Genomic DNA, 13,177 nt, shown 5'->3' on the forward strand with positions numbered 1-13,177 from the left:
AGTTTCAAAATAAAATGTAGGTTTATTCTATTTCATGTTTGGTTAGAGGTATTAATTAGTCGAGGAATTATTTATTTCATTATTTATGCTTTAGTGATTGGATAAATTATTCCGTATATATAGTGAGATTGGATAAATTATTCCGTATATATAGTGAGATGGCTAATCTCGAAATTAATTATATGGATAACTTATTCCAACCAAACAATCGAAGTTTAGATTTCTTAACCTTGGCATTAACTCGATTTCTTCGTTTACATTCAGTGTGTCGCTCAATAATAAGGAAAGAAGATGCTCCTCCTGATTTCATGCTTGAAATATGTTCCCCCTCAAAATAATAATGTATTCCGGCATTAAAATGCACAATAATACAGAACTAGGTTTAAAAAAAACTAACAGGGGCGAATTAGATTTAGCCAATAAAAAAACCTTACAAAAATTATGCATTCCGACTATCAATTTACAAATTTTGGAACAACTAAAGGTTTATAATTATCTCCGGTGACAATCCCCGACCATCCCCGGCGACCTTCGTCTCCACTGATCTCTTCTCCGATGATCTTTCTGCTCTCTAGATCTTGCTTAGTCCGGCTACCTCCTTTCTTTTTCAGATCTTGATTCGTCCGGCGACCCTCTTTCTTTTTCGGTCTTGCTTTTTTCGGCGACCATCTCTCTTTCTCCAGTCGGATTTTTCTGACGAAGTCGACTAAAAATCTCACCGAAAACAACACTTTCGTCTTTGTTGTTGTGCTTTCTTCTTTTTACGGGCACTATCAGATTCGGTGTGTCTCTGGCCAACAACTAGATTGACGCGCGTCAGCTCCGACAACAAGTTCTGGCGATCAATTTCATCATCAAATTGACGGAACCCAACAACTCGACCAAGATCAGGTGAATGCTACATTCACATCGTATCTGGTGCATTCGCTCCTCTCAACTAGCTCTTTTATGTTTGTTTTTTGTTGGTGACTGATACCTCCTATGTCATCCATAGTGGTATCTCTGTCCATTGATTCTTTGTCTGTGATTATTTTTGATTATTGTTTCTGTTTCTCTATAGTGTCGAAGTGGTCAGTGGAGTCACATCTCTTTTGGTGTTGCCTGTTTTAAGTTTCATTACTGTTTTCATTCTAGTTTGTGGTGACTTCTGTTGTTGTTTCTAGTCGTATTGGTTTCTAGTTTTTGGCTCATTTGTCGTGTTTTGGTTTAATTTATGTTGTTGTTCCTAGTGCATTTTTCAAAACTGGCATTATAGTGTATTGGTTTTATTTCTTTCGGCATAGGCTGTTGATTCTTGATTCTTGATTCTTTCCTGTAGATTTGTATGTTTTCCTTAGCATATAGTTGACACAACTTCACACTTCATTATCGATTTCATTCGTTATTAACCGTTATTTTCTTTATAAGCCTGGCCTATTTGTTTTTTAGTCGTACTTATTTGTGGCCCTTCTTATTCTTCCCTTATTAAGTAGTGGCTTTGGTGGTCAATGATAGACTAAGCTCATATTATACGTCAGGGTTGGGGTTGGGATCGGGGTCCAAGGTGAGGTTGGGGTCCGGGTCAGGGTCGAGCTTGGGGTTAGGAGTGAATAGTAGTAGGGTTAAGTGGGATAGGGGAGCCTATAGGTTGAGAATTGGGTCTTGGAGCATAGGAACTCTTCAAGGTAAGTTCATAGAGCTTGTAAAGATTCTTAGGAAGAGGAGGATTAGTATAGCTTATGTCTAGGAGATCAAATGGGTAGGTTCTAAGGAAAAGGATATGAACGTGTGTAAGTTGTGGTACTCTGGTAGCATGTGACATAGGAATGGGGTAGGTATCTTAGTAGATGAGGAGCTCAGGGGGCATGTGGTGGAGGTTAAGCGGGTCAAACAATAGGTTGATGTCAATTAAGTTGGTCATTGGAGAGTCTTCGTGGAACATTATTAGTGCCTATGCTCCATAAGCGGGTTTGGATGAGGAGGAGAAGAAGATCTTTCGGGAGATTTTGGATGAGGTAGTGAGAGGCATTACGATCACTAAGAAACTTTTTGTAGGAGGTGATTTCGATGGGCATATCGGGTCATTATCAAGACGAGGCTATGATGATGTGCATGAAAAGTTCTATTTCGGGCAAAGGAATGAATGAGGAGCCTTACTTTTGGATTTTGCTAGGGCCTTTGGATTTCTAGTAGCGAATTCGAGCTTCCTGAAGAAGGAGGAACGCTTTATTATCATTTGCAGTTCAGTGGCCAAGACTCTGATAGACTTTTTTCTCCTTGGGAAGGGTGATAGAGCACTATGTAAAGAATGTAAGGTCATACCTAGCGAGAATCTTATGACCCAACATAAGCTTCAGGTGATGAACTTGAAAATTAAGAAGGGTAGAAAACATAGAGGGGGTGTGGAGGTTCGACATAGAATTAAGTAGGTAAGCTTGACTTTGTCCAGTGCTTTAGAGATAGGGCAGAAGTTGACTATGGGGGCTTGGAAGAGTATAGGATATGTGGATAGTATGTAGGAGACAACCACCAGTTGTATTAGGGAGACAACTAGAGAGGTGTTGGTTGTCTGGAGAGGCTGATATGGCAAGCACCTGGGGACTGGTGGTGGAACCAAGAAGTTAAGAGGAAGGTGGCTTATGTGAAGTTGGTGGAAAGCAAGGATGACGAGGACAAACGTACGAATGAAAAGAGTATAAGTTAGCTAGGAAAAAGGCTAAGTTCGCGGTTACAGAGGCCAAGATAATAAATTTTGAGAGTTTTTATGCGGCTTTAGAGGAGAAAGGTGGGTATAAGAAATTGTATAGTCTTGTCAAGATTAGGGAGCAGAGGGCTCATGTCCTTGACCAAGTCGAGTGTATCAAGGAAGAGGATAACAAATTGTTACTGGATGATGCTCTTATTAGGAGGAAGTGGTAGTCTTATTTTCATAGACTTTTGAACGACGAGGGGGACAAAGGTTTAGTGCTGAGGGACTTAGAGCACTCAGAGTAGTGTTGCGATTATGGTTATCGTAGGCGTATTACGGTTGAGGAGGTCAAAGGTGTAGTTTTCTTTCTTTCTTGTTGGTCACCTCTATTTGTCACAGCCTCCGACCACCACCGTATCCCATGTCCATCTCCCCCACTACCCTTCTATTGCCCTAATACCACTCTTTTCCCTCAGACGCGTTATTGCCATCAAATTCATCAAAGTACTTCCTATTTATAATATTTATATGTTCTAAGGTAAAAATGACACATAATTTTCCCTTTTAGTAAAATAATAAGTGAGAGTCGTGCGTGCTCTTTATGCAAAACGATGCTATTTTGCAATTGCAATTATTTAGAATAGTCCTTCATCATCAATTATTTCATGCTTTGATAACAAGCTTCCATTCCACCGTAATTTCTCGCTTCCTAACTGATCGGTGACTGCCACTGCCGATTGGAATAAGCACCTCACCGTCGCTCACCACTTTCTCCGCCGAGGACCATCCCCATTTCAGGTAAATAAAATATTTTTAATTGTTTTACATTCTTTTATTGAATCAAAGAAGATGATATTTCTGGGATGTGAAAACGGGTAAGACGAATCATGTGATTCGGGCTCATTCTATGCTGGTGACTTCGGTTCATTTTAATAAAAATGGGTCTTTGATTGTTTTGAGTAGTCATGATGGTTCTTGTAAAGATTAAGGTTCCTGCGGTTTCTTTTGCCAAGTTTTCACCTAATGGCAAGTTCATTCTTGTTGCCACCCTTGACAATGCTCTTGTAAGTATTCGACCATATTTGCAAGTCTTTTTCAGTTGGTGCTATTTCTTCTCGGTTTCTTACTTGTCGAATATTTTTGAAACAAAATTACATCCGTTCTGATCTGGGTTTTCAATTTCTTGACCTGGGGTTGTGATTTCTTGGCTTCTTGTTAGGCTCCATAGACAAGTTCTAACAATGACCTATTCTTAATTCCAGATTACAGCATATTGAACTTTTTTTTTTCTTTTGTACTGTGTGCTGTGGATTATACATACCCAAAATTTCTTCACCAATTTTTTAGATTCCTCAAATTTTCTTGATTCCATTAAACCCCTTTCTGATTTTTTGCTGTTATAGTAAGTAGCCATGGTTAATACTGAAGAATCAGACCATCTTTTACCCAATCAACAACTTGAGTTAGAAGATGAGAAAACCCCAATAAACCTCAATCTGACAAATTATGATTGTCAAATCTGGATGAAATTTCTATTGCGTCATAGTAGCATCTGGCATGCTTGGTCTTTGCCTTGGAGATTCTGGGAATTCAAAATTTGATTCATGTTTTGGAATGTTTGGTCTCTGACCTGAATGCCTCAACTTCCTAGGCATGAAGTTCATGTCCTGACTTGCTTGGGGTGATGTTAGGTTTATCTCTTCAAGTTTATCAATTAATTTTCTGTTCCTCTTCATAGGCCTTGCCTTGCCTGGCTATTGTAAGTAAGAAATACAAGTTAGAAATCAAACTCCAGGAAAAAAATAAGTTGTTAGTATTGAAGATTAGATATGACAGGGAGCAGCTTCAGCTTACCGAGGACATAACCCTAGATAGGAATGTGTGGAGGAGGCAAATTAGGGTAGAAGGATAGTAGGGACGAGTGCATTAGTGCTAGTAGGTAGGATTTGTTATCCGTGTTAGTAGCTATAGTGCTAGTATTATTTCAGAATGTTGTATCATTTGTTGTATTACTTTGTGAGTTTGTTTATGGTATTATTGGGTGTGGTAATTCCTATTTTATCTTGTCCTTTACTATTCCTGTTCTAGATTGTTTCATCTTGAGCCGTGGGTCTATCGGAAACAACCTCTCTATCTCACCTCAGAGGTAGTGGTTTGAATTGCATACACTTACCCTTCCTAGACCGCACTTGGTGGGAGTATACTGGGTATGTTTTTGTTGTTGTTGTACATCCTTTGCCATTGTGGTTTGGCTCTCCACAGTTGTTACATGTCATAACTCTTCCAATCCTTAAACTTATCCACTCACCTTGCCTCTTAATTGCCTCATCTTTTTGTCTGATCCTTTTAACTTTAGGTTTGCCAACCATCTTCACTAGCTCAGGTGGTTCTATTGCTTGAGATGGATCCACCTTCCAAAATTTTTCACCTCTAACAGGTTGCAATTTTTGTCTATGGGTAAGCAGGAATGCCTCTCTGCTATACGAAAAAGTAACTTCGAAGATAAAGTAACTTTTCGTTTTGAAGAAAATCCCCTGTTTGTTTATATTTCAGTGTCTGGATAAAGGATGGAGGTGCATTGAGTTTTATGTTCATTTCTTGCTTTAGATATTGGATCTGACTTCTTGTTGATATTCTTTCCCATTTCCTTACTTCTGTGAGGAATACTTGTTTTGATGTCAACTTTGGTGAACTTCTGGTTATTGTTAATTCATGTTTCTTGCCAGGTAGTTGTATTGTTTTTGCTTTAATTATAGTCTCTTTGATTGTTCTAGTGTCAATTTAGGGGAATCCCTGACTATTTTACACTTGAGTATTGTTATAACCTGCGTTAGTGGCATCGGCGTTTAATAGTAGTTTAAGGTCATGTCCTCGGTTGGGGGAGGGCCAGGGGTAGAGGCAGTAAGGATACCAAGGGAGCTTCTAGATTGAGAGTTGGCTTTTGGAACACGAGTACATTGACGGGGAAGTCAATAGAGTTAGTGAAGATTCTTAAGAAAAGGAAGATTAATGTAGCTTGTGTCTTATCAAACCAGATGGGTCGGAACCAAGGCTAGGGATATACACGGGTTTAAGTTGTGGTACTCAAGAAGCTTGAGGAACCTTTTGATATAAAGCAGTGAATGCAGACTATTAAAGTATGATTGAACAAGAGACTGCAGTTATACTTAATAAACCATACTCCAATATGTACCATCTATTTTTTGCGATACTCTAGTGCCTCCCATTAATTTCAAATTGTAAAACAAGGTCTTCTGCTTGTTCAGTGAAGTTGTTGATTTATCATCTTGATATTCCTTTATTGATGGAGCGGAGTGTTGGTCAGTCAAGAAATCCTATATCCAAAGATTGAAGGTGGCGGAAATGAGAATGTTGCGTTGGATGTGTGGTCTTACTAGAGGGGATAAAGTTAGGAATGAGATTATCCGCGAGAAAGTGGGAGTGGCTTCGGTGGAGGACAAGATGCGAGAAGGCAGGTTGAGATGGTTTGGGCATGTCATGAGGAGGAGCACGGAGGCCCCTATTCGGATGTGTGAGAGGCTAGCTTTGGATGGATTCAGGAGGAGTAGAGGTAGGCCTAAGAAATACTGGAGAGAGGTGATTAGGCATGACATGGAGCAACTTCAGCTACTGAGGACATGACCCTAGATAGGAAGGTTTGGAGGTCGCAGATTAGGGTAGAAGGCTAGTGTGAGTGTGTGGGTTGTGGCTAGGGGTTAGGAGAGTTTGAGTGTGGTGGGTGTCTTAGGTATTGTGAGAGTATGTCACTACTAGGCGAGTATCTGTTTTCTTATATTTATTGCGTATTGCTCGTATTTTCTCTTATTTCGGAATTCTCTGATATTTATTGTTATTATTCCTTATCTCTTATTTTTGTTTATGTTATCCATTATGTCTCATGTTTCATTACGGCCATGGTATACTATTCTCATTCTTGAGCCGGGGGTCTATCGGAAATAGCTTCTCTACTTCTTCGGAGGTAGTGGTATGGACTGCTTACATTTTACCCTCCCCAGACCTCACTTTGTGGGAATACACTGGGTCTGTTGTTGTTGTTGTATTATTCCTTTTTTGATGGCTATAGTTTAGCATATTGATAAGTTTTCATTACGAAAAATTGTAATACTTTGGCCTGACTTAACTTTTATTTGCTTTGCTTATGTCATCTCATTTTTAGAATGGAAAGAGGACATCACGTTTTCTCTGTTGATCTTCTTGAAAGATATGCCACAAAAGGCTGTGGAGCCATTACATGCATGGCGACTGGCAATGATGTCATCGTTCTTGGAACCAGCAAAGGCTGGGTGATCAGACATGACTTTGGAGTGGGTGATTCTTATGGTACGTCTTCTTAAAAACTCTAATTCTAATAGAAATTTGTTACACATACACCATGCTCTTTCCTTGTATCTTAAGGACTTTTGACGTGCATATCTATAATTGGTCTTTTAATTCCTTTCTGAGCTTATAACATCAACATACCCAGTGTAGTCTTTTGATCTTATTAGTCTCATATTCTTGATGCGTGTATGTCTTTAGAATAGTTTTTCTTTCTTTCGTTCTTCCTTTTTCAGGATAAAGGTTTAGCATAATGTTTTTTATGCTAGACTTACTGTATGGAAACAGGGTAGACTTATAACATCCAGCATTGAGGCTTATTAAGGAGTTTAAATAGCAGTCGTAGTATAAAATCCAATGAAATAATAGTCAAATGTGATGATCATGCATGGAGTTGTGTGTGTGTATGCGGGTGGGGGGCATTCATTAATTCTTTGCCTGATAAAGAACATGCATGGAATTGGTTTTGTGAGGATGTTTCTATAGCGGAATGTATCTCATGCAAATAATGCCTCTTCAGTAGATCACATTCAAATGTTGGTGCTTGCATTTGGATGCTGGTGGCTCAAAGCTCATTTTTCTACCACTTTTAGAATTTGATATGATGGTCTTTTTATGTTTTCTCGCTCACTTTTATGCCCCTCGTTTTATTTCTTTTAGTTCTACTACTTTCTTTTTTCTTCTCTTTTACTTTATGAAAGTATTGAATCCTTTCGCGGGAACATAAAAAAGTGTTGAAGCTTTCGAGTCGAGCTTTATCAGACATATAGGGAGATGGTGTGCATTACAAACTATAATTTTACATAGGCAGGGGGAGAGAGATAAGGAGATGGTGTTCTTCTTTTCCTATAATTTTATATAGAAGAGAGACCTTCTGACTTGCCCTTTTAACTCCTATGCTCTTTTTCTTTTTTTAAAAAATAATTGCTAGTTAGATTTTGTGACAGAAGGGGAGCCTTGGAATAACTAGTAAAGTTGCTGCCGTGTGACTGGGAGGTCATGGGTTCAAGCCTTGGAAACAACCTCCGGCAGAAATGCAAGGTAAGGCTGCGTACAATAGATCCTTGTGGTAGGGCCCTTCCTCGGACCTTGCACACAGCGGGAGCTTAAGTGCACCGCGCTGCCCTTTGGTTACATTTTGTGACCAAAAAGATTGACTGTGTATATGAAGGTCTTGTAAATGTGAAAGCCTTCAGTTTATATGGTTCTTAGAACTCTTGACAATAATGACTTGCATCAAATAAGGAGTATACAAAATATTTTCTTGTAGATGTCATGCTTATTTGTTTTTACGTTGCTTTTGGCAACACAGACCTTTTGGTATTTCTGATATAACTTTATCCTTCTTTCTTTTGTGGAACATGAGGGATGGCCTTGGCTCAGCGGTAAGCTTGCTTACCGTGGTGTGCCAGGGTCGGGGGTTCGAAACGCCCCTCCAGCGAAGCTGGGGTGAGGGCGCGTAGGTCAGGCCCGGAGTGGTCCCCCCCTCCCCGACACCTACGGAGTAGGTATGAACCGGGTCGTCCCTTTTTTTTTCTTTTGTGGAACATGTACCTTGTGTTAGGTTGTTGGGTTTAAGAGAGAATTAACTATTTTAAACTATCAGAAAAAATGGAGGAGGAAGAATTCACTATTTTAGCTTCTTGCATTTGGCAAAAGTTGACGCAAGAAAATTCAACCAGTAGCTTTGATGCAGTTTTGTATGGACTGGAGAATGATTTGAATATAATTGCAGCAGTAAGAACATTTGAAACCTACTGATGTGGCCTAATGGTCAAGAAAGCGGGATGAAAGTCATGAGAAACAAGGGTTTAATCCCAGTGCTGGCCGGGCAAATGCTAGGTGATTTTTTCCCATCTGAGTGTTGATGGACATAGTTACCTGGTACGTGTGCTGGTAGATGGTAGCCGGTAAATATCTGGCCGACTACACTACTTTTGTGCCTAAGAATAAAAAAGATGAAGAGAAAATGGGCAATAGCTCTTTTTGGTTACACGCGTGGGATTAGCTATGTATAATCAAGTTCCTGGACAATATGTTTTAAAGTTTTCTTATCATGCTTCTTTGTAATGTAATCATCTTTGTGTGTTATTTTGTCTTAATCTTTTCTTCCATGGAAAATATGATCTTTCTTTTTTGAACTTTTCCTTGAACTATGAACGATCATTGGTATGCATTGCATACTGTGAACTTGGTTCTTCTTCTCTTTTGTGCGGAGAGAAATGAAACCTTCCATTACTCGAGGTTATTTGCTTATGAAGTAATTGACATTTATAAATCCTCTGCTATGTGACTTCTGGGGAATGTTTTCTTGAATTCAGTGCTGACTGTGATTAAGTTTTGGGCCTCTACATATCGAAGCATATCTTGGTGGCACTTATTTTACACTACTTCTATCAGATCTATAAGGGGAAAGAGGTTAAATTAATTTTGATTATTTTTGCAGATATAGATCTATCTATTGGCAGGCCTGGGGAACAATCAATTCATAAGGTTTTCGTTGACCCTGGAGGGAGCCACTGTATTGCCAATGTTATTGGTAGTAGTGGTGCCGATACATATTATACTCATGCTAAATGGAAAAAGCCTCGTATATTGGGCAAACTAAAAGGTCTTGTTGTCAATGCTGTCGCCTAGAACAGACAACATATTACAGAAGGTAGGTCAGTGCTTTCGAGTTTCTTGTGTTCTAGTACAAGATTTTGACAATTTACTGACATTCAGAGTAGTTAGCTTTCTTTTTGTTCTTTTTAATGGGGATGATGGTTTCAGCTTCTACTAGAGAAATCATTTTGGGTATGCACAATGGTCAACTTTACGAGATGGCTGTAGATGTAAAAGATAAAATGGAGAAGTACATAAAGTTGCTATTTGAACTTAAAGAACTACCTGAGGCATTTACGGGTTTGCAGGTTTAGTGTTTTCTAGTTTCTTTGTTCCTTATTGATCGAGTAGTTCATGCCATTTCATACTGAGATGATGTCAATGAAAGCCTTCCTTCGTTTCATCTTCTTGTAGATGGAAACAACAAGTGTGCACAATGGTATCAGATTTTATGTGATGGCTGTTACACCTACTCGACTTTATTCTTTCACAAGGATTGGATTGCTTGAAGTAAGTTTGTGTTTAGTAGTAATCATTTCTGCAGCTTGACTGACTCCTTCCTCTCAGCATCTTCGTTCTTTTTCTTATGGATTGATAAGGTTTTCTGCTTTCACTTTCATCTTCAATTACTAGCACATGGTGCTGCCAAATACCAACAATTAGCTTCTTTCTTAATTAAGTGCCAGGGTTGTCAATGTTTTCCTTGTGCAGTTTTCATTGGTATTGTGTTGAATATTTTGTGTGTGATTGGAGTTTTGGCTTTTATGGAATCATCTTTGAAATCTATATAAAGAATTTTAGCTTTTCATATTGACGAACTGTGCTTCTGTAGTTTGGAAATTTGAAATTGTTGGGCATGTCTTGGTACACTTTTTTACTCTTGCTGCCTTCATCGACTTCTTTGAACATTTCAACTTGGTACACTTTCTTGTGTTTTTTTTTCTTGTGTTTTTTTTTCTTTCTTACTAAGTACACAGAATCCTTTGTATTGTTGGAGAGGTGTTGAACATTGTGTAAACTTTATTTGTATTTGCTTCTTACAGTGTGCTGGATCAATTTCTACAAAGCTGTTGATCTATTACTTTGGCAGAATATTAATAAGAAATTGTTAATATTCTGCAATCTCTTTGTGCCTTAACCCTCCATTGAGATACTGTTTGTTGGATACTAATTCCTGTTACTATTGTAAGAAAATTTTACTAGTTCTTCGGCTTATCGTGATCTTAAAATGATCAATACACTTCAACTAAATCGATGCATTTTGGTTTGTGTAGACGATTTTTGCAAGCTATGTGGACCGCACTGTTCATTTTATGGAGCTTCCTGGTGAAATACCTAACAGGCAAGTTCCTTATTTATGAGATTGTCAAAGAAAGGGGAAGGAAGGAAGTCTTTTACTTATATTCTTAGATGACCTAGAAGTATCAAGGGTCTCTATCAGAAACAGCCTCTTTACCTTCTTCTCAAGGTAGGGGTAAGGTCTGCGTACTCTCTATCTCCCCAGACCGTATTTGTGGGATTACACTGAGTTTGTTGTTCTTCTTGTTAGTTAACCTCACACACATTGGTCAACATCACAGTAGAGAATATATTAGAAGAAAGAAATTAAATGCTTCCACACGCTTGGGCTAAGCGATGAATCTGGTCACCTCTAAAGTGGCCTGCCAAAGACTTATAAGAAATTTAGGGAGCACAATTTATCTGGCATAATTTTCATTAACTACATGGGAAATGGAGAGCAAGTTTAGACTCCAACGTGTCACCAAGTGATAGAAACTAAGATGAAGAAGAGAATGAATTGAAAATTTACTGGTTAAATAAAGTGCAAGGATCTTAGACACTGCATTAACCAATAAGCATGTCCGTATGGAGTGGACAAATCTCCAGATACAAATTAATAATATTGCTTCTCTGTTATTGAATTGTGCAGATACATATATTTATACTAAACATAAACATAACACCTGGACAGATGGTTACTGCTGTAGTTAACTGCTAATAACTTCTATAGATAACTACTTATATATCTTATCCTATCTGAAACTAACTAAGATTATCTCCACTTGCTTGTCTGGATTTATCTCCACTTGCTTGTCTGGATTTTCTTCTAGAGTAGGTCTGTAAAGGAGCAGTCGTATCAATGCGCGCACACACACACACACACACACACACACACACCCGAAAAGTCGCCTTGTCCTCAAGGTGAAAAGAAGGGAACTGATCTGCAATGAGATCATAATTCTCCCAGCTAGCTTCTTCAAGGGGACAGTCAACCCATTGAATTAGCAATTCCAAAGAACATGTACCAGCTTCTTTAACCCATCGATGTGCAAGTATCTTGGCAGGAGATATGGCGAGTTCCCAATCTTCAGTAAGAGGAAGAGGCGTTGGTGGTGAAACAACTTGCTGACCATGAGCTGGACGGAGCAAAGATACATAGAAGATTGGGCTTTGGAAGAAGCAGGTAGCTCCAGTTCATACGCTACAGGTCCAACACTGTGTGTAATTTTATATGGTCCGAAAAATCGAGGTGACAATTTTTCGTGGCTTCGATGTGCCAAAGAACGTTGTCGGTAAGGATGAACACGTAGAAAGACAGAATCTCTGACCTGATAGGCAACATCTCGACGATGAGAATTAGCTTGTTGTTTCATTCGAGTTTGAGCCTTCAAAAAATTATCCTTGAGAACTTTCAACATGGCATCACGATTCAAAAGTTGTTCTTCAAGTTCAGCAATGTGAGTTTCTCCATGAACAAAAAGGGAAATTGAAGGAGGATCTCTACCATAAACAATCTTGAACGGGGTAGTCCCCGTGGATGAGTGGTAACCTATGTTGAAAGAAAATTCTGCCCATGATAAGTATTGACTCCATGTACGAGGCTACTCCATGACTAAGCATCGCAAATATGATTCCAAGCATCTATTCACCACCTCAGTCTGTCCATCAGATTGTGGATGGTAAGACGTACCCATTCTTATCCTTGTTTGGCTAAGTCGAAAAAGCTCCTGCCAGAAAGCACTGAGAAAGATAGCATCCCGATCAGATAAGATTGATCGAGGAATGCCGTGGAGACGCACAATTTCTTTGTAGAAAACATTAGCAACATTCTTAGCGGTATATGGGTGAGAAAGTGGGATGAAATGAGTATACTTGCTGAGACAATCTACGACAACTAAAATTGTGTCATAACCACCATATTTAGGAAGTCCTACAATGAAATCAAGTGATATATTGTCCCATATTTTATCAGGTATAAGCAGCGGTTGCAAAAGTCCAGCAGGGGCTAAAGCTTGGTATTTGGCCTGTTGACAAACCATACAGTTCTGAACAAAGAGTTTAACATCTTGCTTCATCCTTGGCCAGAAAAAGTTGGTGGAAAGGCGCTTCAAGGTTTTCAAATATCCTCCATGTTCGGTAGAAGGTGTATCATGAGACTCTAAGATAAGCTTTTGTCGAAGAGAAGAATGATCTAGAATAACCAACCTTTCCTTGAAATAAAGTTTCTGGTCCACCAAATGAAAATCTGGTTGTAAGGAAGGGTCTTGGCTAATGGCTTGAATAATC

General features: G+C 39.0%; 1 protein-coding gene across 1 annotated transcript in view; it reads left to right on the forward strand.

Annotated features, from left to right (window-relative positions):
* Positions 1-245: 245 nt before the first annotated feature.
* Positions 246-13,177, forward strand: part of LOC107873438 (vacuolar sorting protein 18) — a 71,024-nt gene continuing 58,092 nt past the window's right edge. Inside the window, 6 exon segments of the mRNA XM_047402575.1 lie at positions 246-3,466; positions 6,846-7,009; positions 9,453-9,665; positions 9,779-9,918; positions 10,025-10,120; positions 10,885-10,952. Of these exon segments, the coding sequence (XP_047258531.1) occupies positions 6,847-7,009; positions 9,453-9,665; positions 9,779-9,918; positions 10,025-10,120; positions 10,885-10,952 (680 nt within the window). The 5' untranslated portion in view covers positions 246-3,466; position 6,846.

The sequence above is a fragment of the Capsicum annuum genome, unplaced genomic scaffold, assembly GCF_002878395.1.
Source record: "Capsicum annuum cultivar UCD-10X-F1 unplaced genomic scaffold, UCD10Xv1.1 ctg2447, whole genome shotgun sequence".
NCBI classification, from domain to species: domain Eukaryota; kingdom Viridiplantae; phylum Streptophyta; class Magnoliopsida; order Solanales; family Solanaceae; genus Capsicum; species Capsicum annuum.